The sequence below is a fragment of the Linepithema humile genome, chromosome 7, assembly GCF_040581485.1.
Source record: "Linepithema humile isolate Giens D197 chromosome 7, Lhum_UNIL_v1.0, whole genome shotgun sequence".
NCBI classification, from domain to species: domain Eukaryota; kingdom Metazoa; phylum Arthropoda; class Insecta; order Hymenoptera; family Formicidae; genus Linepithema; species Linepithema humile.
The window spans coordinates 5,492,743-5,517,942 of NC_090134.1; the positions used below are offsets into that span (position 1 = coordinate 5,492,743).

The 25,200-nt window shown below is 43.0% G+C and overlaps 1 protein-coding gene and 1 long non-coding RNA gene across 5 annotated transcripts in view; one reads left to right on the forward strand and one right to left on the reverse strand.

Moving 5' to 3' along the window:
• Tmtc2 (Transmembrane O-mannosyltransferase targeting cadherins 2) overlaps window positions 1-25,200 on the forward strand; it is a 187,590-nt gene that overhangs the window by 106,436 nt on the left and 55,954 nt on the right. For all 3 annotated transcript variants that reach the window (XR_010891199.1, XM_067358977.1, XM_067358976.1), the window contains exons 3-5: window positions 1,734-2,030; window positions 6,145-7,024; window positions 11,158-11,272. Coding sequence is in view for 2 of the 3 variants with exons in the window: in XM_067358977.1 (XP_067215078.1) it covers window positions 1,734-2,030; window positions 6,145-7,024; window positions 11,158-11,272 (1,292 nt within the window). In the remaining variant the exon portion in view is untranslated. The remainder of the gene's footprint in view (window positions 1-1,733; window positions 2,031-6,144; window positions 7,025-11,157; window positions 11,273-25,200) is intronic.
• The window catches only part of LOC105668428 (uncharacterized), a 144,242-nt gene that overhangs the window by 47,664 nt on the left and 71,378 nt on the right, over window positions 1-25,200 (reverse strand). The gene's annotated exons all lie outside the window — the stretch shown is intronic.

The following is a 25,200-nucleotide window of genomic DNA, read 5'->3' on the forward strand; positions in this document are numbered from 1 at the left end:
CTCTGGAGAATAGTATAGCGGCAGAATTCAAGGGAGAGAGAAAGAGAGAGATTCTGATTAACTTTGGCGTAAGCCTACTCCGCGATTTTAATTTCACTTCGCCACTTCGTTTTAGTTAGCTTGGGATTCCTCTTATTCCGGAAACACCATGGGGCGGTCGTGAAAGGGAACTGTAATGGCGATTCGACGTAACTGCACGAGAACATCTCAAATAGAACTTCCGGATAGGAGGATCAAAAGAGCCGCGACGAGGTTCTATCATCCTAATGAGACTTTAATTTTACATCATCTCTTTCGGTCACTGTATTTAACTTGGCGAGTATTTAACTTCGGCATGTTTTAGTGACATTTTGAGAAGTCGCGGGAATTACAATTTAATTATACGTTTATTAAATTACGTAAAGTTTAATTATAACCGTATTAATTTAAATCAAATTGAATTATGTATATGTGGGATCCAAATAAGACTTCATTCTGTATGCATTAAAGTAAATTAAACCTAACCATATTTGTATCAAATATTAGATAAAACAAATTAAACATATGATAAAATTTAATTATATATATACGCATAGCCGTGTTTAAGTTTCGAGTGGAAATAAATCAAAAGCGCCGGCAAGAACTCTTTAGAAAATAAGGTAGAGAAAATTTAGCGCGGCAATAGCGAAGCCATGCTAGAAAATCGTAATACAAGAAACGAAGAGATTCCACCTGGATTCTACGTGAGGATACTTAGCGCGTTTCTTGGAATCGTGAAAATAAGCAGTAATATCAAAGTTGCATACCGTTTTATAAGTTCATTAGCAACTCGAATCGTTTTAGTGCGTTATTATGGGCGTGAGAAGCTGGCAAGTATGAGGAGCCGCGTTAATTTAATACACGCAGCACTTTGCTGAGTAATGAAACTGTCACGCTAATTAACTGAGTCTAAGTGTATTAATGAAGGTACTTCTCTCGTACTTCAAGCGGCATTTTGAGTTATGCATGTTGTTAATATCACCCGTATGGCATTTCGCCGTCGCGCGATGTTTTTTTGTTTTCCCCGATCCCGATCGGTTTTCCCTTCTGAGCCATTTCGTCGCCACCTTCGATTTTCCACCGTCGCATTGAAAAAATATACGACATTTATACAATTTCCCTGCTCGAAATTCCGCCCATCCTGCCGTACCTCTAGTGCCTTACTGTAAATGTGTGCATCGAATCGTATAATTTTCGAATATCCTCGCAGCAATGACTACTGCCAACGATTACCCAGGCGTCGCGCATAAAACTACGAATTGTGCTCTTCTACATTTCAGATCTTTACGTATCTTCGACGTTTCTTTTCTATATTTTCACCCAGATATATATATAATCCGTATTGTTCGATTCTCGAAAATCTCATGATTCTTTTTATCATTAATAATTGCATTTTTGTATATACAATATCGACTTTTTCGCTAATTATGTATTCAGAAATATTTTTTGTACAAAAAACTGTGAATTTAAAATATTTCAAAAAAATCCACATGCTAGTGAATCTGATGTAAATTTTAATAATTTGAACAGATCATTATTGCTCTCTTCGCTTGCTCGATGAGCAATTAAATTGAAATTTGGATTAAGCAAACCTTGTAGTAGAATACAGTTAATCAACGACAGAGTTAATTAACCCCACTCTCGTCGCTTGAAGGATCGCCACACGAGACGTTTACATGTGTACTTTACGAGATATCCGCAATTACATTCCGCAGGTCCTGCCAGGAAGGAGCAATCTCGCGCACGCGATCACGGGTTTCCTGTTTGCGGTCCATCCCATTCACAGCGAGGCTGTGGCCGGTATAGTCGGACGTGCCGACCTTCTTGCCTGCTTCCTGACCTTGACATCTTTCCTGACGTATTCGGCCCATTGTAATCGCACAAGATCGCCGTTTCCTCTGCTGCTGGCACTGGTCTCGTCGACGTTAGCCACCCTCGCCAAGGAAACCGGCATATCGTCCCTGGCTCTTTGCCTTCTGTGGGAGCTCTGTCGCGGCGAGCCAAGTCGAAAGGTAAGCGACACGATATTAACTAGTTTCAGTGTTTGCCTCAAGATCCTTCATAATTGCAAGCCGATTTACAGCAGCCAAATCAAATATTTAAAGTGAGAGACGACTAAGTCGATAATTGAGTGAGATTCTATTACAAGCATAAAAAATCGTCCCTAAAAATTGTTTTATGAATCACAAAGCTTGCTTATTTATTCTAAATTATATTAAAATAAATATCAGCAGTGCTTTACATCTCGTGTTTTTGTCCTCAAAATATTAATTATACAATATAAGGATATGCAGAATGTTAAACGTTTGAGAATTGGTGCAAATTAAAAGCCGATGATATATCTGAAGTATCTTTACCCGCACAAAATCCGGATTTAACGTTTCCGCGACGTTGCTAAACAGGATTTCGTTCGAATCGATATCAGTTTGCGGATGTATCGCGCGCATTCTCAAGATCGCGTACGCGCGAGAGCGTCGCGCAGTTTCGAGCGTGAAAGTTTCAAGAGGGAAACAAGGCGGAAGGCGAGCGAAGGCCCGCGTGCGCACGTACGGATTCGTAGAAGCGTGTAACCGATAACGCACTGCCGTTGCACCGCGCCGCGTTCTGTCTGCATCCTGGCGAAGACAGCGGGCTGATGCACGGTGAGCCACCCTTCTCTCCAGCATCCACCTTCAGGCGCCTACTGTCGTCACTCATCCCGCCCGTCCCTCCTACCCTCGCGTCGTCTTCCTTGCAAGCCCCGGAACCGCCGTTTGCCTTCTCCTTTCGCGTACGCGGCATCCGGATGCGCTGGATGCGCCGGACGCCTCGCGTGATGCATGACGCGCGCCCGTCTCTCCCCCCGTATCCACCCCCGCGGTGGGTTGGAGGGGTGCCAAGAGGATCGCTCGCATTTTCCGACGCCCCTCCGAGCGCCCGCGTGAGGCCTCCGACACGTCTTCTTCGTTCTTTTCATCCGCAACCCGCCCTCCCCTCCCTCATATTTCTCTTCTTATTATATTTCCGTCTCTGCCCCTCGCGCACACCGTCGGCCGCATCCCTCTGCGACTGCCGTCCCTTTCTCCGCTCCCGGCCTGAGATATCCGCCGTCGACCAAGCGTAAACCGTTTGCGCAGTTTCCCACCGCCGCAGTCGAGTACGATGCGCTTCAGCGGCGAATTAAGGCACAAGAAGAACCCGGAATGGAAACGAAACTTTTCAGACGAGAAATTTCGAATTCAAGGATATTTTGGCGTCAAATAAGAATTTTTATAAAAATTTTATAATTATTTAATTATTATCTTGATAAAACGTTTGGCAAGAAAAAAAATTAATCTTTATACAAATCACTTGATTCAAAAGAGACACGTCTCATCATTCGAAGACGTCACCGCTAGCAATGGTACTTTCTCTTTTTTTTTCATTTTCTAGTCGCTTTGTTCGGCCGCGCGGAAATATGCGTGAATCGACGGGAGCTGCAGCGCGGTTGGAAGACAAACGAGACGTGACGTTCGGCAGATGAGAACCGGAGCTGGGATGGACGCGAAAAGCGCGCGAAAGGCGGAAAGCGGAAATTTATTAAGTTACGATCGAGCTGTCCGGAACGATCGCGAAGTAATTGGAAAAATCTGGTTTTCAGATTATCGACTTGGCGAGGGTATCGAACAGGCCGGCCGGATTTCTCCTCGTGAAATATCGCCACGATGTTAAATCCGGCTTTGTGACGTTTGTTTCGTTTTGGATGCTTCGTTGTCCGTTTTATCGGAGATAAAACAATATCGTCACGGAACAGAAAAGCCGCGATAAGTGATGGAATTACGGCAATTACAGCGCAATCTCGGTAATCCGAGCTAATGCCGGTATATCCGAATACAAGGGCGTATTCGGATTATCGAGATATTCGGATTGTCGGAATTCAAGTACATGACTATGTGTTTTTCAGAAATAAAAACTTTGACAGCGACATGCGCATCCGATATAAGTCAACGACGAGCTTATCATGTTTGACGTACTTTATGAATTGTAGCGCGAGTGTTTTTTTTTTTTTTTTTTTTTTTTCCATCATTAAGCTGTAAAAAAATTTGCTTCAATTCCTGAACCGAATGACGCGAGCGATTAAAACGGAGCGATAAAAAGTCTGCCGCCGAAAATCATCCTGCCTGTCAAAGTGGGATTTTCCAGTACGACAGTCGACGAGTAAATTAACATTAACCGCGCAGCGTTACGCGGACTTTGCGAAACATACAAAGCGCCTTATTGTACGTAATACGGATAATTGTCGCTGTCACGGGAAGTCTTTATAGCAAAAGTTTCGGTCCGGAATTAGCGGTTACGGAGCCGGCGGTGCGGCGCGCGGATGCAGCCCGTCCCCGTCGTAACCCGCGCTCGCATCGCCTGGAAAATTACATCTTACGGTTGTAACGAACTTGGCGGAAGTTTGTACGAAGCGCGACGTATCGTTCGTTTATTAAGGCGAGTTTTAAACTATTCACGGCCATGCCTTGACAAATCTTCTCGTGTAGTGTCTCCTCCCTCCTTGCGACGTTCGAACTCGCGGCGCGCAAGAAACTTCGAAATAATACGAAATTAGAATAGAAGAGGAGGGGGAGGGAAAAGGTGGAAGGGTAATGCGAAGTAATAAGGCGTACCGGAAGCAGCGTGCGGTAAAATGCGCTCGCGCGCGCGCGACACCGTTCTTAAACACGGTGACGATGTTGCATTCAATTTCGCGTCAGCTAACTTTTTTAACGAACTTTGCGGTGCACTTTGCGCCAGTTCCCATTTCAGTTGTCAGGAGATACGAGACGAGTGTCTCGGCACTCGGCGAAGAACGTAATCGTGCTTAACGTGAATTATAAATTCACGGCAAACTATTATTTCTGCCTGATCTGCCTGTGTAACTTTCGAATCGCGTTTCTAGCCGCGGTTATATCGCGCAGGGAAATTTTATTAAGACTCTTCGCGCGAATTTCGTGTAATCTAATATGATTTAGATTGCCCTGCCCGTAATATTTTCTGCTTGAAAGTTACAATGTGAAATCTCTAATAGTTAATATTATAAAAAGTGCGGACATGCCAGGAGTTTTGATTATTGCATTAGTGCAATTCGTGTTTCTCTTTTAATTGCAATAATCTTTTAATTGAATTTTTACTAGAAATATTTATATTTATTTTATTATATTATAAATTTTGTATTATGGTTTAATGAATAATATATAGTTAAATAATTAAACCGATTGACCGATAATTTTCCGTTTTATGATTTCGTTATATTGTTCGTTGATTGTTCGCTGATTACATGTTTCTACGCGCTATTCTTCGATAATATTTTGCTTGTCCATCGCGAACGTTGAAGGACGTCTGTTATCCCTTCGCGTTTCGTCAACACGAGCATTGTATCGCGAGACAGGTCTTGTTCGCCGATTCGTCGGACAAACGATTTTCTCCTTTCCATCCGACCGAAACTACCTTCCGGTCGGATGCAATGCCGCGTTCGCCGAAGCAAACATCGCCTCAACGACTGTGAAAGCTTTCGTACTTCCAATTCGCCCCTTTTTCCTTTCTGTTTATTCATAGAGAAAAAAAAAAGATCGCGAGTGCGCCACAACAATGCGGAAACAACACGTATACCGATGAACTGACGACAAGAATACCGTCACGTTATTACGGTATCATATTTCCCGAGATACCTCGTAATACATTTCCATGGTATTTTTATTACTTTTATTACTTTTATTATTTTTGTACAACTGTGAGCGGCACATGTGCACACGCTGTGCCATGGCGCAGCACTGCTGTTTATCTTTAGTTATGTATTTTAAAACTATGATACGCTCTCTCTTCTTCATCACGGAGAAAGAAAATATTGCGCGTGCTTATAAAATCTCCAATCTCAGATCTCAACATCTCAACAATCATCAAGTCATCAGTCTAAATATTCGATTTTGGCTGCCACAGATGGCTGAAAAATTAAACAGTCAAATTTGTGAAATATAGCGCAGGTTATATTATGCGACACACTTCTCATGTGTCTGTCTGCACAGTGGTTAACCCACTTTAGCCAAAACTCCAAGCATGACGATCACCATCCGATGCAGCGGCGGAGCTATACGAGTAATGTCATACCTGTCAACCGTTGAATTTCAGGGCAACTGCGGATTCACCCGGGGCCGCAGCGTCGGCATTCTGTCGGGCGGCTTGGCGTTACTCGCGTTGGGCCGGCTGAGGCTCGCGGGCAGCAGGCCAGAATTCGCGAGCGCGGACAATCCGACGGCGAGGCATCCGTCGCGATTGACGCGCGGCCTGACGTTCCTCTACCTACCGGCGGCGAGCGCGAGAATGCTTCTGTGCCCGAGCACGTTGAGCTTCGACTGGTCGATGGACGCCGTGCCGCGCATAACGAGCCCGTTCGATCCGCGAAATTTGGAATCGGTGTGCTTGTACACCGCCCTGATCGCCGCCGCTTTCTGGGCTGTGCGGAGTCTGCGACAGCCCCGACGGGACTCGACGACAGGCCTGTATCCGCGCTTGGCGTCGTCCCGGTGTCCCGTGTGCGCCGGCAGACGCACCGGCGGCTGTCACACGGACGGATGCAGAGCGGCGAACAACAACAACAACAGTCCGCTCGGTGATTGTCACTGTGCCAAGAGGCCGAACGGTAACAGCGGCGTGAACGGCGTCAGCGTCGGCGGCCGACAAACGACGGCCACCGCCGTTGCGGTGTCCCTGGGCTTCCTCGTGCTCCCATTTCTGCCGGCGAGCAATTTGTTCTTCTACGTGGGCTTTGTCATAGCCGAGAGGATACTGTACCTGCCCAGCGTGGGCGCCTGCCTGGTCGTCGGCGCCGCTGTGTCCGGATGTTACCGGATAGCGAGAAGAAGTGGATCTAGAACGCGCGGCAGGGCGGTGCTGCTGGCGACGGCGATTCTCATCGTCGTAATGTCGGTGAAGACGTTCGTGAGAAACGCCGACTGGAGGGACGAGGAGAGCTTGTACAGATCTGCGCTGCACGTCAATCCGCCGAAAGGTAAGCAAGAATGGCGTACAAATTTATCTTATTAATATCGGGAAAAGAATTCTAATTTTTTCTCTCTTTTTTTGTTTAACATAATTCTTTACATAGATTTAAAAAATTTTTAATATATTGCTACGATGTGCAAAATTTGAATAATGTGGAAAAGAATAATGTATCATGTAAGCTAAATTATCAAGTTTAAAGTAAAAAAGAGAAAGAGAGAGAGAGAGATATCACACTTTGTGAAAAATTTATGCATAGCGTAAATGTTAAAATTCTAGATTTAAAAATTAGATGAAACTTTCTAGAGAGTTTTTCTAAATATATCTGCAATATACATATGTGTAAATACTATAAAAATAATTAACATAAGAAGAAAAAAAATTTAATGTACAAGAAGTGTAATGAGAGAAAGAGTTATCAAAATATATCTAACTGAATTTTCATCAAGTAAAGTAGCCATTTAAAAACTTTGACTTTTCGCTGAGTAATGTATTTTTTAACGGTCTCGCATGCATCGCGTGGGTTTAACCCCGGTTCCCTATCTCGCGAAGTATCGTGGCTGCCGATGACACTTTTATCAGTAACATTATTCTGTCGTCAACTATGAGCCCTTAATAAATGCATACAATATCTAGAAGAATGTCTCTCTCTTTCTCACTCTCTCTCTCACTCTTTATACACGAGGGTTGTAAAAAGGAAGAACAACCGGTCTGCCGGGCATTGCCGCTTCGTCGGACGGATTAAAGACATAAAGATAGTAAAAACGCCGCGCGTGTTAATAATAAAAAGCCGTTGCGCGTTGATCGAAGCCCGATAGGCGCGTCGTCGCGGCGAAATATATGACCATGTAAAAATGAAATTCCCTCCCAGCCGACGAGTATCACACAACGCCTGTTTCCTCGTTATAACGCCGGGGCCATTGTGCCATTGGCGGGCGTGTGCTATCCCGCCTGTTCATCTCGCACCTCGACGCGGGCGACTATGCGCCTACCGTGTCCATAAAATCGCCGAGAAGATGAATACATGGCATGCAACGAGAAACGAGTCTGATCTTTCTCTTTCTGCTTCCACTGCGCTTGATCCATCTCTTTCTGTCCCTTTCTCGTATGATTTTAATTTTTCGAGCGTTATATATATATATTGCAAGGTCTTTTATATTTTTTAATATCGCGAATAAAATGTGTCTATGTAACAACGCTCGTGATTTTAACACGAGTCTTAATAAAATAGTTTAAAAATAATTTTATGTAGTATTTAGAAAATGAAATATTTATAAAAAAAATTAATACAGTGGAGTTTTTTCTGGTATAAATTCTATTTAAAAAATTCAACTGGAATTTTTATCTTCAAATGAAAGCTGCGATTATATAGGTCAATTTTAATTTTCAATGCGAGCTAAATTATTCCACAAGCACTAAAACAATCAATTTATGTAAAAAAAACTCATTGCACTCAAAAAGTCTCTCTTCCTTTCCCCTCTCTCTCTCTTTCTCAATTTCTCGCTGTGCATATCTTTCATATTTTTAATTTTTCTGACGGAAATGTCTTACGCGTACTATGCATGCGCGTTAAGAGCATACGCGAGTTTCTCATTTCTTCTTATCCGTCGAGTTCTCCCTTTAATGCACCCTTCTAATCCGCCCCGACCCTTTTTCACCTTTTATCCACTTTCATACGGCGCTTATCCCCATAGTGTACTTTTTCGTAATTATTTTAACTTACGTCCCGCTAACGGCTCCAGCCGGCTTTGCTCTCGCTGGTGTGAATTTTTGCTTCGTTTCTGTAACGCGCTTCATCCGCAACACAACACAATATTGCCGGGGACGCGACGGGCTCTATTGTATTAATTTAACCTCTCCCATAAATATCGCAGTCTATATTCTCCCTGTTATATATTTGGAACCATTGAAAGTGGTTCTGCAATATTTCACTGTTAAAGATTTTTTCCAAAAAGAATGGGGCGCAAGAAGCGCGGTATTTTTACCGATAGATTTACAAGGGAAAAATTTCGAATAAACATTTGGTTTTTAAACTCGACGTCGAGTTACATCGACGATACAAGCTAGTGGACTCTTCCTTCACATACGTTCCCGCCTGGAACGCCATTCGTCTTTGCCACTTTTTACACTCTATCCGCCCCATTTACTTTCATGATAATCTAACGATTGATTGCGCGATTTAATCTACCGGACAGTAGTTCGTATTAATTGCGCCGCACATCAGCGCTACGCATCTGTTCCACGTCATCGGCCACGTTACGTTATTTTAAGATTATCTTACCCTCGCTTTTATTATTTATGCACGTTCGCTCGATTAATCGTCAGCGATCTAAAGTCAGCCCTCCGCCGATGTCAGCTTTCATCATATATGGCTTGATATCGAAAATGGAAAAATGATATCAAAAAGGTTTTAGCGTGAAATTAGTCTAATAATATGGCTAACGATTACGAATTATTTATATCGATATATATGTATGGAAATTAGATCCCCTCATTTGAATTTCAAGACGCCTCCCAATTTGGTTGGATAAATGCGTCGATGTGTACGTCGATGTGTACGTCGATGTGTGTACGCGTACATTATTTATCGAACTTTGACCGAGAAACCTCACACATTCACGGGTTTTTAAATTAACAACCCCAAGCCACTCGACTTAATTTCGCGTCCGGCATTTGCCCGCCGCTTCTGCGAGACAATCTCACCCTTTCTCTCAGAACGTTTTCCATTCCCGCTCAATCTCCTGTTGCCCATTTTTTTAATGTTCCCACAAAGAGGCCGAGAGAGGAAAGAGACCGAGCAAAGAAGAGCGGTGCGGGGCGGATGGTCACGCGAGTTGACACCGACACAACGCGCTACTGCCGCCGCCAGCGGCGACGTCACAGCGCGTTTTAATTGCGCCGACAGAAATTGCGTGTTACCGTGTTAACAGGCTGCTCCGCTACGCGAAATAAATTTACATTTTGTTGGTTCAGGTTGCCGACGCGCGCGCTCGCGTATTCGCCGGGCGCGTCCCGTGCCATTCTCATCCCTTCTCCGCTGCCCTTCCTGCTGCGTTCAACTGCCGCCTGGATCCCACGGATGCACACATTCACCCCCTTTCCTCCACCTAGTCCACGAAATCGCTCTACCATCGGGTTGACGTCCGCTCGTTGATTTAACGCGCGTATAGCGAATGACGCCGGCGTCAATGCACGCTCCAGCACCGTTTTCCTCGGCTAACTGCAATTCCGACTGATCGCGCGGCAGTGATGTGTCAATCGCGATTAGGCACGCGCCTAAAGCCGCGCTAATGAAAAAGATCGGGAGAGATATTCGAATATTTCTGTTCGAATTCCAGTCGACGCACAAAGAAGCGCTTTTTAAAATGTTTTTAATTTAATAAAATTCAGACCAGATAGATCTATATCGTAAATTATTAATTACACTTCTGGTAAAACTCAAAAACCAAGTCGGCGTCAATTAATATTGAAGATTCATTATGTAGAGGTTTAATTCTAATTGTCAATAATTTAATTTTTACGTGCTTTGGATTTATCATTTTATATTTAGTGTCACTCAAGTGGGCCATATTACGCACCGCAAACCACGCTTCGAATATTATATAATGACGCTGAAAATGGAATAACGACGAAAATATTAGCCTTTAGATGTTAGGAGGCGATATATATAAGTGCGGTGTGCGTGCGCGCAGCATGTAACTACGTTCCCGGGGTACTTCCTGCTGATCATTTAACGAGTTGAATATTCAACTACAAGCCGTGTACGCGAGCGAGCACGTAAGCAGAGAAATGATGGGCGGGAGTATCTTGATCGTGATAATTCTCAAGTAATTGCCGCTAGGATAATAATTAACACTGAAAGCGTAAGACGTATTTCACACCTGTACATCGTCTCATCCGTTAACAATTTACCAGCTAGCTGGCATCGCTTTCTGTACAGAAACCCTATTCCACAATTATTCCTTTTTACTGCTCTATTTTCCAAACACTGTTTTATTTTCTCAAAACCCAGCAATTTTATTTTATAACGTATATAAATTTATCGCAACGACTGTAATTGCGGATATCAAATTGTTTAATATTTAATATTTCGCGAAATATTTTATAGGATGTATAAAATAAAACAAGCAATTTTTATTCCAGCTTACGGCAACTTGGGGAGTATTCTTAGCGAGCAGGGGCGAGTAGCCGAAGCGGAGGAAGCGTTCGTCCAAGCGCTTCGCTATCGACCGAACATGGCAGATGTGCACTACAACCTGTAAGTACCACATCCTAATTCCGTCATTCATATTCTTCTCAGCGGTTCGCATCGATACTCATGACGTATACGAACAAAGCGCATCATGTATTCGACAAGAATAACGAGCGAAAAGCGCTCGATAATTCTCTCCCTCACGATCTGAAGTTAATAATTTTTTCGAAATTTTTTTAAACAAAAAATCGTTATAGTTTATATTTCGCGCGCAAAAAATATCCTTAAAAAATTGCAAAATATTTTTAAGCCAAACAATTCCGCGTTGTTGCGTTTTTAGAAGACTTGGGAAAGCTAAAAGAACAAAGCTGCAGATTTAGCTCCAATATAGGTTCGCTCCTATAAGGATCTTAAACCTCTTTTTATAAAGCGGCGTAGTCGTCTAAACTTAGCCCACTATCGATCCGACGAAGCGCGAATACTGGTAAGAAGATTACCAGACGATTCCCATATTTGACCGACTAATTCTTTTTCGATTTTCCCAATCCGACGCGATGCGGAATATATTTGCTCGCGCTAAGCCGATCCGGAAAAGGGGCGGCCCCGGTGAAGAAGCTCTGTTTACTGCTGTAGCCGTATCGAGGAACGACCACGAGCTTCTTAAGCACGTAATATCGGTCAGCGTAGCTCCCCGACCGCGCCGCTATCTCCGCTTGCCTTACGACGCATCAACGACTTCGTATAGGGCTTACCGAGCACGGCCCCGTGAGAGCCACTGAAAGTCCCCGTGGTCCTTCGATCGGCGCTCATCATCTTTCGACGTTCCACCTACTAGGTGGGAAAGGACGTGGAAGCTTGTCAAGCCGCTGAGTCGATAAGCCTGCCTACTCTGGGCATCCCTCTGCGCGCTTCTGATAAGCCGGCTACGTGGCACGTACTACGCGCCACGTACTTGCCCCATTATGTACCCAGCATAGACGTCTTAGTACGGCACTCTTGCCGCGGCTAAATTGAACGATCGATCGAAGGTGGCGTATTAATCGATAGAGAAATTAGTGGCCAGAGACGAAGTGATTTCGCTAGCGGAGCTAATGGAATAATTTTATCGTAATAATAATATCCAATAATCTCGGAGCAATTTATTATTTATTTTGATATATCAGAGTGAAGCTTTTCAGATTATTTGATATAAAGAAGTACATTATTATTATTCAAACTGCCTTCAAAGATATAAATTAAAACGAAGTAATACTGTAATATTTTGCGACAGAAAAAATATAAATTAACACCTGTATCGAGATATCGAGATGAAACTGGTCTGGAAATATTTATTATATTTCAAATTGTGCGATAAAAAAAATGAAATAATTTGGGGTGAGAGAAAATATTATACAGCATAAATTAACGTTTATTTCGACATATCAAAATGGAACTGTTCCGGAAATATATTTATAGTATATGAAAGGAATATCTCATCAATAATAATGCGGATAAAATAATTTTGGAACAGATCAAAATGTAACGCAATAACGTGCTAAAATGAAAATTCTTGAAATATATATGCTTAATATTGTAATTAATAGCCAATTTTATCTCTGGTTAAACAAGCTAAAAATATGTTTAAGAGATTATTGAGTTTCGCTTTTAATTATTTAATTGCTAACTGTTAATTATCTCAATTAATCCACATGAAAATTAGATAAGCTGACGTCACGTTATATAGATATCTCATATAATAAATTAATAAATTCACACGGTGAATATTTCAAGATGCTCGGTTGGAAAACAGACGGAACTGGGTCAGTGTGTGGAGTAGAAAATCCTGTGCACGTTAGTTATTCAAGCGACTGTCACAAGTAAAAAAAACCGTCTTTCCGTCGTCTTTCGGAAAAAGACGATTTGAAATTCTAATAATATCAGAATCGCATTTGCGAATATTCTTAGATCTAAATAGCGTTTGTTGCAATTACAGATTGATTGCCTTTTAATAGAAAAAAGAAAAGTTCTGCTCTTTGAATACCTATGCGGTATATTTTAATTCTCAACGCGATTATCTCAACTCGGACGGTTTAAAAAATTTTTTCGGGACGCACGCATCCTCAATCGTATTTACTTCGTTAAGTAATTACTATACACACGGCTTCAACATGCTGAACCAGCGTGCACTGCGGCTACAAGCGGTTACAAGCAAATTCCGGTGAAACCGCTCGTCCGTTCAGATAAGCCACACCCGACGTTTGTCCCTTCGTGGCACTGACGGTAATACCTTCTAGACCTTTGGGATCAGCTTTTAGAGTGAAATGAAGCGCGGCGTAATTACCCATCACTAATTCTTCGTTAAAGATCGAAAAAGTCTGCTGGCATCAATAGAATTTCGAAGATAATACGTCATATTGCTGTCAGCTCCTGGATATTAAAATTGGAAGTAATTTCAGGACATGTTTCAAACGGATCGGATCTCCAGTGCACTTTCCTATGTTATTAGAAGCTACAATCATATGTATGTTCTTTCTTACGTGTATATTTTTCCACCGCGGTGTGTATACTCTTTCATGATCGTGCTTTAGAAAAATGACGGGTCGCTTGATCACTTTCCGATTATTATCCCCCCCCCCCCCCGATGATACACGACGCGCAATTATCACCAGACGTACGTTATCGTTATGAATCAATAGCCCGAGAAATTTCCGTTACGTCCTTCCATCATCATCCGCGGAAGAAAGAAGCGGTTAATAAGAAAGCGAAAAGTATATCGCTCGCCCGCCGCGCTCTCGTCTCCCTCCGGCCGTTTTACTTTCTTCCCGCGGAAATTTACGAGCAGATCAGATATATCGCAGGATATTACAGCCTGGATGCTATAAAGGAAATATAAAGTCCACTTCATGCTTCATGATTTTCTCAGATATATTAAATCCCTCTTTTACTTATTGTGTCTCGTGTATATATATATATATATATATATATATATATATATATTGCGATCCGCCTCTGAACCGTCATCTGATTTCTTGTTACGTTTCGCGATCGAAGAAAATCGTCCAACCGTCTGGATAAACCATCCCCCAAGATCGGCGATAGATCGATCCGCGCAACACGCTCGACATCGACGTGCACGCTTGTTCGCGCCGGGACAGCGACGGGCGGGATTTTACGCCTACCGCGCCGCCGTCCGTCTCTCTTCCACCGAGGTCAACCCCTAAGAAGACTGATGACAGGCACGGGTAGCAACGACGGATGTTGATTTATTAAAACCTCGGCGTGATCGTAAGTCATCCATCAGCGGCTGCCGGTGAATGGAAAATTGATTAGTCTTCGCCGCGTGTTAGGAAAACCGTGAGGGGGCAAAAAGCCCTCCCCGGCCGGATATCCAAAGAATACATCGTAATTATGTATTACTTCGTTACTCCTGTCGGCAGGTCGATACTTAATTAGCCATTCCCCCGCCCTCTTACGCCCTTTCATTGTTACCACAACGTGATGGTTCGGTGATTCCCCGTGGCAAAGATCTGCGGCGCGAAAAACGAGCGAAAGAAAAGTGCGTCTACACAAAGCGAGTAGGATGAGCGGAATAATTAATAATTTTAACGAAGCCACGATTTCCCTTAAGCGCGCGCTAAAATGTAAAACAACGTTTGTCGCACAGATTTGTCGTAATAAACGAGTCGCTTTTTCTTTGACGTTTGAGTCTCAAGGTGAAAATGCTTAGTGCGAACATTAATTAAGAAAGACCTGTCAAAAATTGAATTAGGTTATCGAAGTTCTATAATTATCGCAGCAATAATTACGACAACAATCCCACTTAGTAATTAGCTAAGCTACTCTCTACCGCTAAAATGGCTAACCAAATTAGCTCACGGCGCGTTCTGCTACGAGGTGGAAGTTGATTCCTGGCGGCCGTTCAGCGGAAAATGGAATCGGTTGATTCGAGGCGGGAATTGACACCGCATCAAAGGAGGATCCACTCACTCTCTCTCTCTCTCTCTCTCTCTCTCTCTCTCTCTTTCTCTCTCTCCCTCTCTCCCTCCATCTCTCTCTCCCGTTTCTCTGCCGCTCAATGCTTAATTGTCGTCGTCGCGACGCTCGGGGCGCAACGACGCATCACGGCTGCCGTAAAGCAGCAGGCAGGCATGCGCCGTTACACGGCGCACTGACGCGCGAAATGGCATGAGGATGCTGATGCATCAGAGAGAAAGGCAGAACAGCGTCAAAGAACCCGCCGCGAATGCGTCATCGCGCATTCCAGTAAGCTTCTCGTACGCGCGCGCGCGCGTGCGCGATGAACTGTCAAATTTCGCGAGCGAAAGAGAGATCGGACCGCGAGGATAAAAGCAATCTCGCAACTCCAGACCCGGAAATTAACTCAAAATTAATTCAAGTGATTATTCTAATAAGCGCCGCGAGTCGAAGACACACCGAAGGAACTCGCTAATTGCGCCGCTGCGTCGCGCTTCTAATGGAGACAATGAACGCTGTTGGCGACATATTCGTGTTCGACCTGCGTTTTCATACGGCTTTCATGGAGCAATTGCAACCGACTCTATTCCTCAATACCGTAGTCATGACTGCGCCGTCGGACCGAGCAATGGAATAAATCAAATTCTCCTCATTTTCAGAAACATAATAGTTTGCTAGGAATATTTGATGGAAAATGCAGCGATTTTACCGTAGTACATACTTCTACGCTTTAAGAGAAAAAGGGAAAAATTTTAAATTGAAAATTTTACGTTGAGTAGAAACAATAATGTATTATACTTTTTTAAATATATCTGTATAGCTGATTAAATACTGACTTATACTACTGTTTCGAACAAGGATTCAATTGTACAGCTAATTGACTTTTCTAAAAACGTCCGAAAATAATGGGCGTAATGCATAAAGCGAATATCATAAATTCACAAAGAAAATATTATAAATTTTATAATACGAGATCTGCGTTGACGGAATTTGTCGAGCTGAAAATAAAACTCGATGATGATATTCGTTGTCATGAAACATGAGCGTGTGCTTCCTAGAACGCGCTCCGCTCGTCGTTTGCGCGTTATAATAAATCAATAATTATAATTTTGTTTTGTCGCTGTAATTGTAATACTGCAAAGTGGATTTGTCCGCAATTCCGAAACTCGTTAGATGTAAAACCGTTGGAAGTAAGCAATATGAAATTAGGATGTGCCATTTAGCCGCCTGGCAATACCGTTACATCGTATGTGACCATATATATGCATTAAAGCTCTTTGCACGTACCGCTGCACTGTAATGCAGCGGATACACAGAGTCGGTGCATCATCTCGGTAATGGACCGATTTCTAGGTCGGGCCACAATGCAACTATGCAAAATTAAAAAGGGGGTCGTATCGATTCGAATTTTATCGGCGCTCCACTAACTTTCGAGAGAGTAGGATAAAATAAAACCGCTAAATAAATGTAACTATTAACTCATTTAAGAATCTCTAAAATTTGCATTTGCGTGAACGTTGCAGAAAAGTATTTTATACTATCCGGGGTGCCACAATCGCATATTAAATACAAAGAAAATATATATGCATATAGATTTTATATGTCGTGCAACTTCTACGGGCGTGAATTTATAAATTCACTCCACATCGCGTTATTTCGTTATACACTTTTAGATAGAAAATTCAATTATAAGAACAATCAAAGCAGTAGTATAAATATTTAGTCAGTTATGTGCATTTAATTTTTAATTATGTCAAAAAAGTTGAAATAATTATACGTTATTTACGATTTATAAAAGCTTTAAACGGTAAATTCGGAATTTTCGTCCGATATTCTTGACTTCAGAAACATTACAATGTACAATATAAAATAATCCGGATTAACGTCATATCGACTTGTATTGCAGATATGTAGACAGACTCCAAAATAACTTTGACAAGTCAAAATGTTAATGTTTACATAAATCTTACCCGAGCATTTTTAAATTGAAAAATCATTATTGTCATTCTGACAATAAATATACCACAATATCCAAGCTAATAATCAAAAATAGTATATCTAAAGTACAAAGTATATTTAAATAATTTTTTTTATGAAGAGTATAAAAATCAGATTTATTTTAGACTAAAAATTCTTTCCAATTTGATTTAAACTGTAACGCGAATTGCATGATATTTGTGCAACAGTTATTTATAGAATTAAACTGTACACAATAAAGACAATAAAGAATGTATCGTAACTATCTGACAGCCATAGTTTTGTATTTTTACGCGTGCATAATAAAAAAATGCGATATAATCATGACCCAGACTTTCTTCAAATAAACACAATAGCATTTCAAAATATAAATGCTAAAATGATTTAATTTTTTTTTCTTAATCGCTTTCCTTCATCTTATATATTATATAATTTACCTTTTTATTAACACAAAACTTGACAAATTTATCGAAAGTCCTACACCATAAATTAAAATATACATATAGTATGCTCATTTTTCCGTATTGCTTTATTTAATCCTAAAACACAGTCGTCCGATGTTATATTGTATCCATTGAATATGAAGCTCGTGCTCGCAAGTGGCGTTACACGGGACGAGAATCCGACAGGCGCACGTCTAGCGTTGAACGCGAGAATGTGGAGCGTAAGCCGGAGGATCGCGCTAACGGAATACCTACCTATGCGAAACCGATCCTCGCGAGTCGCTGTGTGCGAGCTGCAAGACGAGTAGGTAGGTAGAAGCGAGGGTGCGGAAGACGGGCCTGGCGAATTGAATGGGAAATTGATGGGCTTCGCCCTGTCGGTCGTGTACGCGGCCGCGCGCGCGCGCATCCGCCATAGACCTCCTGGAATCCGTTGTCCTGGCAATGTATACAGGCTGTACCTGCAACCGACCATTCGCGAGATCTCCTCCACCTCTTCCTCCCCATCCCCGTCCACCGACTGGCCGGCCTCGGCCTTGTTACTACGTGTATTCCTCGCGCACGTACGCTGCGTTTCCCGCTGCGCGTATGCGGTATAAAGGCCGATTTGCGCTCTTTGATAGAAATGTATCGACGGAATTCGCACTGACCAAACGCGAATCGCGAGCAGCACGAATTATTGCGGCGTATAACGGCGGTCAGTATGCGGGAAATTCGTCTTGCTTGATATCGATACAGATTAACAAAATATTCTTTAATGAAAATATATGTTGGAATTTATATAATAACCAGCACGGGGGCCCCGTCAGCGGTATGAATTGTGGAAGCGTGAAACGACATCAACCGGCAATATATTCTTTTTACATTGTAACAATGTCGCTTCGTGCCGATTCGTAAATGGCCACTAGATGTAAATTTTCACATTAAGTTTCCGTTGAAAGGAACGTTAACACACACGATCCGGAAACGATATATACTAATAAATATAAACACATTCGATCTTCTCTTATTTTTTTTTTTTTTATATTAAATGCTCTAATTTAAATCGGGAAAGTAATTTTTTTGAAAACTATTACGTCACACCGACGGCATACAATCCGTATTTGTAAGCTTGAACATTAAATTCTAATTAAAGGAAACGCTGACGTGTAAATTCGCGCTACTAAGCGTGAATCGGCCTTAAGCCGTCATTGCCCGTATCCGGCACGATGTTTGTCCACGCCGACCGCTTGAATATGTATCGTCCCAACGGCGCTTTGATTGTGCACCCTCACCGCATTTGCATGCGGACTAGTGTCCGAGCCGGCCGGCCAGAAGACGCAACAGCGTGCCGCCGTGCGCGAAGGCAAGCGTCGTCGCCCGGCGGCCATTTATGCGGTCAGTGCTGACGAGCGACGGTACGCGATGGTATCGCACGACTGTTTCTCTCCCCGTAAGCTTTTCACGAGTTACGACCTTTACCGCATGCTTAATCGTAACGAAGGGAATTTAATGCACCCCTCGAGCGAGACGAGAATTACGTCGCGGCAAGCGGAGTGCTCGTTCAAGTATGCAGAATTAAGACCGATGGAGAATGGATGCACGCCCCGTTCGTTTGGCCGTCAAAGAAATTGGCCGTCGTTGAAAATGTACAAAAGAATTTCCGTCCTATTCGCTGAAAAATGAATGCTTGTTTTTGCCAGTTTGACTATCAAGGTAGTCGTTGGAAATGTACAAAAGAATCGGTGACCTCACGGTCTCTCGCGAGAAATTGGTAGAAATACTCGGGCTCGCGATTTCACTGTATTTGAATATTAATAAATCTTTTTGATCTTTCTGTATTGTTGACACAGATATTCAAAATTACGCAACACGGTTGTGTGCGCGTGCAAGAAGAAAAAAAGAACGCGAACATTACAGTGCTTCGTGATGCGTGTTTTTAATTAAGAATTTTAAAACAAAGCGAGGGGAATTCTCTTTAATTTATGCGATTCGCTTTAAACATCAAGTCGCGTTTAATAACATAAATATCGCAGGTCGCTGCACTCTTGCGTTCAATATTCCTTAATTAACAAATTCTTAATTAATATCGCGCCAGGTTATCAGCCTTTAAAGTGACCGTCGCGTGTAAGCTCATTAGGTGTACATCGAAAGAGACAGAAGCTCGCCCCGTGCATTCTTGCGCATCCTCATACGTTTTCGGGAAAATGCCGAGGGCCGAGATGCATGCTGCTCTCGTCTCCGCTCGTGCATACACACGGGACCATACCTTTACCGCTCCGAACTACTTGCCTGAACTTTAACCGCTCGTGCCGGCGGTTAGTACAGAGGTATTATCTCAGACTCCCGTCTGTGTTATCAGATACTACCTCGTTGGCGGTGCCGCCGCATCGTAACTCGACCGTCCCGTTTCCCATCGCTCGAGAACACGACGAAAGAAAGACTATCAAGCTTACTCGCTTCTCGCAAAAATTCAACATGTCCAGAAGAAATCTAAAAGCTCCACGAACGACTCTCGCGGACAATTTCCAGACGTCTCTTGGATGCACCGTGACTTTTAGATCTTATTTTCCGAGGAAATCTATGACGTCGATGCCGACGTTCTCTCCTCCGCCAGATGAGGTTTAACGGAGATAGCTGTGGTTAACATAGCGAGCTTTCAGCTTTTCCGACTGACATATTTTCTTGCGGATTACAGAGGCGCGCGCGCGCAGTTTTACCGGAGCATTTACGTTTGTCGCTCATAAACACCGGCTGAATGTACGAGTACAGGTAAAACCCATTTACCCGTCAGTCGGATTCTACATTGCTGAGAGAGGGGAGAGAGAAGGGGGTGGAAGGAAGGAAGAGAGATATGACGAAGAGACACGTATTAGAGACACATCAAAGTCGCGTAAACTTACTGCTATATGCGGGCAATTATCGCGCGCGAGACATATCGCACATTAGTGACGGTTATGCGCGAATATCAAGTTACACGTCGTGTTAGAAATCGTGCGATGCGCATATCACACGTTTTGGAAGAAAACGTTCAGAACTGTCCGGAATATCGATGAGCTTGAGCTACATCGCGGAGAAAGGACAGATTCGAGAAATTTTTACCGCATCGTGTAATACATAGCAGACTCAATAAATCTTGACTAAATATTACTCGAGCTATAAAAGAGCGAAAAAATTCGAGAGAGAGAAATTCTATAATATAATAATGTTATCAAGAAACGACTATGTATGGAAATATACAAATATAGCAGTCGTGTAAGATTTAACTGGTAATACTAGAATATTATATTACCTTTAAATCTGCATCTAATATTTAAATCTGGAATAATATTTAACATTGCTTCTTTTTTAAATAGCTCGCAAATCGCTAAAAAAAGTTCCAACAGAAAAAGCTTTGTGGCATTAAAATCTTTCCGCAAGTACATCGTCCGACATTACATATCAACTTTCCTCTAAAATTTCCTCGGTCTCATCTTATCCGAGGGCCGTCAAAATTGCGAACAGAAAGGTTCGCCTGTTAGTACAAATTGAGAGAAAACGCGTATTTTCAGAGGCGGCCGCGTCCCGATATCTTTGATCAGGGAAAGAGTTCCGCAAGTTCTGTCGACTTTATTGACTTCGAAACGGGCAGGGAAGATCACCGGAGCGGACCGGGCGATTTTTCTTCGTGACTGCAACGCGGAAGGGCACACACAGCCGTGCGCGTTCCCGGTTGCGTCTTTGACCGATTAAGCGACCGCCGGGGTCACTCGGCGTTTCAACTTCGAAACGAGTATCGACGTCGAGAGATCGGCGAACGGCACGGAGTAAGAAGACATTGTCGAAAGAGCCCTTCTCAATCGGAGGGATCTCGAATCCGACCGCAGAAACGAAAGCCACTCCCGAGAGCATCCAGAAAGATCAGGAAACAATGCAACTCACGAGTCGATGAAGCGGATTATCGATCGGACCGGAAACCGGCATGGACTTGACAGAAATTCGCAGGGACTCGTTTCTGACGACATAATACGCCCGGACGAGCGTGACCGATTAAAGCTGAACAAAAGGAGATAGAATGAACAACGACAGTACAAACATCATCTATAACGCGAGTTGTAATCCATGCAAAGAAAAAGCTTTCGATCATCTTTTGCTGTGCGTGACGTTATAACGCGCCGCAGTTCTTATTATATTATGTAATGTAGTGTCGACTCGAATTTTTATCATCCGTGAAAAAGACGCAAGACGGATCGCGGGTCAAATATTGCAGAAATATTCGAGAATGCCGACGAACTTGCCCGTCCCATGAATCATCGCGCACTTCGTTCGCAATAGTTTGATACATTAATCCGTTAAGTTGGAGAATTTATCGAGCTGAAACTTGGTTTAATCTCGGTCCAATGTAAACGCAAGACACTCGCGCTGTAATGTACACCGAGACAGATACACCGCCAGAGGCGAGGCAGCGAAGAAGACGGAAGCGGAGTTGAGCTACGAGAAACGAGAAAGGATGGCGGGAGGGGCCGAAAGAGCGGAGAGAGAGAGAGAGAGAGAGAGAGGGGGAGAGAAAGAGAGAAGGAGACAGACGAGATGGGATCGTTTAGAGACCTTAAAAGCGACAAGACACGAACTGTCCCGGAGTTATCTCCACCGTCTTGATGCGAAGTTGCGGTAGCTTCGTCAGGGTAAACCGAGTCCATGAATTAATTAGTCGGCAAACGACAGCGCGCTCGTTGGTCGTGGCAGGGGCTACTTCAGGGCAGGGAAAGGGTCGAAGGCACTCGCCCCCGGCGGGTGTACACACACGACCGCGCGCGGCGGCTCAAGTGGGTGAAGGTGTTATAAGGGCCCTCAAGCGACGCCGGAAAAAGGCGTGATTTCCTACTCGCACAAGTTAATAAGTCCTGGACTTATATCGGGCAATTTGCATTTCGCGCGACACTGATTAATGAAATGTTAATAGTCACCCGTAATTATGAGGGCGATACACGCTAAAACGTCATTTAAACCTTTCGATAATCGCGATCTCGCGACGCATTCGATAATTAATTACTGAATGAATAAATTCCGATAATTCGAAATACATTTTCTATTGTGATAATGATAATATAAACTGTTTGATTCTCATTTGTCGTTTCTTTATTACATTAATCGAGAATATCGCGAAAAACTTTATTAATTTTATTTAATGGAGTATAATTAGACGATATCAATTACAATATTTGTAGTTTAATTACAGATTATCTTGTTTTGAAATTTTTATGTACATTTCACGTATATCATATAAATCGCATCATATCACGCATCTGAAACTTTTATATTTTTACACAGAAAATTGAAATTTTTGATGTGCGTTTAAAATTTCTATCTTATCTCGCGCCGTCTACTTTTCTATGTCGCCAGTACCCTATCGTAAAAAAACATCACATTAAGATAAGACGAGAATAAGAGGAATAATAAATTCATGCGGACGTATAGAAGCGAAACAACGCCCTGAAAAAAATACTGAATTTTTGACAATAATGTAGCACGATAACGACGTCGAGCTGGTCGAGTGGGATAACAGGGGAAGACAAGAGGAGTGGATAAAGAGACGGCAGGCGCATAAAGTATGACGGAGGCACGTGAATTCGTAAACGAGAACGGGCGAAAAGAGGCAAGAAGAACGCGGAGGCAACGCTTATTGGAACTCCGACATCCCTCAGGATCGACTGAACAGTGAATAATCCAGAGCGAGACGTATCTACTGTTCTCGGTCGCGCTGATAGTATTGGATCCCTCGGCGCTACCTCGATGCAGAGAGAAGAAGATACATAAAAATAAATCCAGAAGAGGTAGGTAAGAGAAGAGTGGGTGGGAAGAGAGGGCCGTAGCACGGAGAGGATTGGGGCACGCGCGAGAGTGAGAGATAGAGCCGCGCGTAAGGACCGTCTGCCAGATCCCAGCACGAAACTTTTCGAGAGTTCGTCTGATGGCACTCCGGGGAATCACGCACGCACAGGACGATCCCTCCGGAAGATCCTCATAATATTTCTCGAAACCCTTCAAAATTTCGCGGAGAAGATTCCGCGCGCCGCGCCATGCGCGCTCTGCTGTGTAACGAGTTTCCAACGGCGGCGAAAATTTACGACACGGCCGGATGGCGAGTTCGACGTCTTCCCGCCCGACTCGTGAAATTGGATCATAATCGGGAGAAAGCTGATTACCCGTTACGAGCTTGCGGATTCAATGGAACTTGCGGCACAATATAGCCGATTGATGTAGACACCCTTCGTGAAACTTGCGGAATCATGATGAGCGCTGAATATATACACGTTGTATTAAACTTTGAAAATTTTTTATAGCTCTGATAGAACGTTACGCTGAATTGATAACTTACAGAGCAAGCGAATTTCTGGTCACAGCATAATAAGAAAGTATTTGCATAAAAGAAGAAAAGTAATCGTTTCTTACATTTGCAAAGTTGCAAAGTTTTCTTTACAATTTTTTTTTCTAAGTAAAATATATGTATGTATAACTTACAATAGACAATTGTAAGAACTAATTTGCATACACGGTTAGCAGACGGGTGTGTCGTATCGATTCTCCGACATCTATTTTCGATCAAAAAGCAATCGATCGCTCTTCCATCGCCAAAGTAAACAATAAGAACGACCGACTTCTGCACAAAATTCTGATTCCGTTAACACCGTTTGAAAAACGCAAATGTCTTTTTCAGTTTGTCAATGAAAAACGCGAGAGCTTCAAGATAGGACGAGGTATCACCGATATCTAGCGGGCGAATGCTCGCACCGACGGGAAATCAAGTTGCGCGAGATAGAACTTAATGCATTCTCCGATACTCGTCAACGATTCGTTCAACTCGCAACCGAAATAACATCACACGACAAACATCAGCGACAATTTGGTCAATGAACATATCCTGTTATCTATGCAACTCTTCCTATGAGCCGCTTGATCAAGTGATGGCTATATCAAATAACACGTGACCTTCTTATCAAATGTATAAGCGATCTCGACTAGTCAAGCTCTCTCTTTCTCTCGCACAATCAACGCCGACTAAATTCTCTTTCTCAGTCTCTCTCTCTCTCTCTCTCTGACAATCAACACCGACCAAGTAATCGCTTTTGTTGTATTCTCTGTACTACTCCTGCATTCCCTTCTCTGGATCTCACTATCGTCCGCTTAGAATGTCTGTAATCTCCTTTTACTCGTTAAATTCCGCGATCCTGCGTACGCTCTTCATAAAAGACCCGCACGCTTACGCCTGATCAAACGGAGTTGGCATTGTTGGCGTTATCTGTTGGTAAGGTACACAGATCTCCAATGGCAGATGCCACGAGTTTAAATTAGTGCGCAGAGATTATTTTAATCGGCCTCTCTCAAATAATATCGCAACGCGATACTTTTGCCGTGACATAAATTTTCCGTGAAATTTTCCAGTTTGTGTCAGTTAATTTCGTATTACGCGGCACGATCGAGTTAATCTTCCGTAATGCGGTAACGATATTGTTTCAGTATTTCAACGCATATTCTAATTATATTACACATAGCGCACAGTGCCTACATTGGTATTTCGCGATAAACCATAACGAATCACCCGATATGGGAGCGAAACGCATTTTGCAATGGGCCGAGCGGCCGTTGATCGCGCGCAATCGC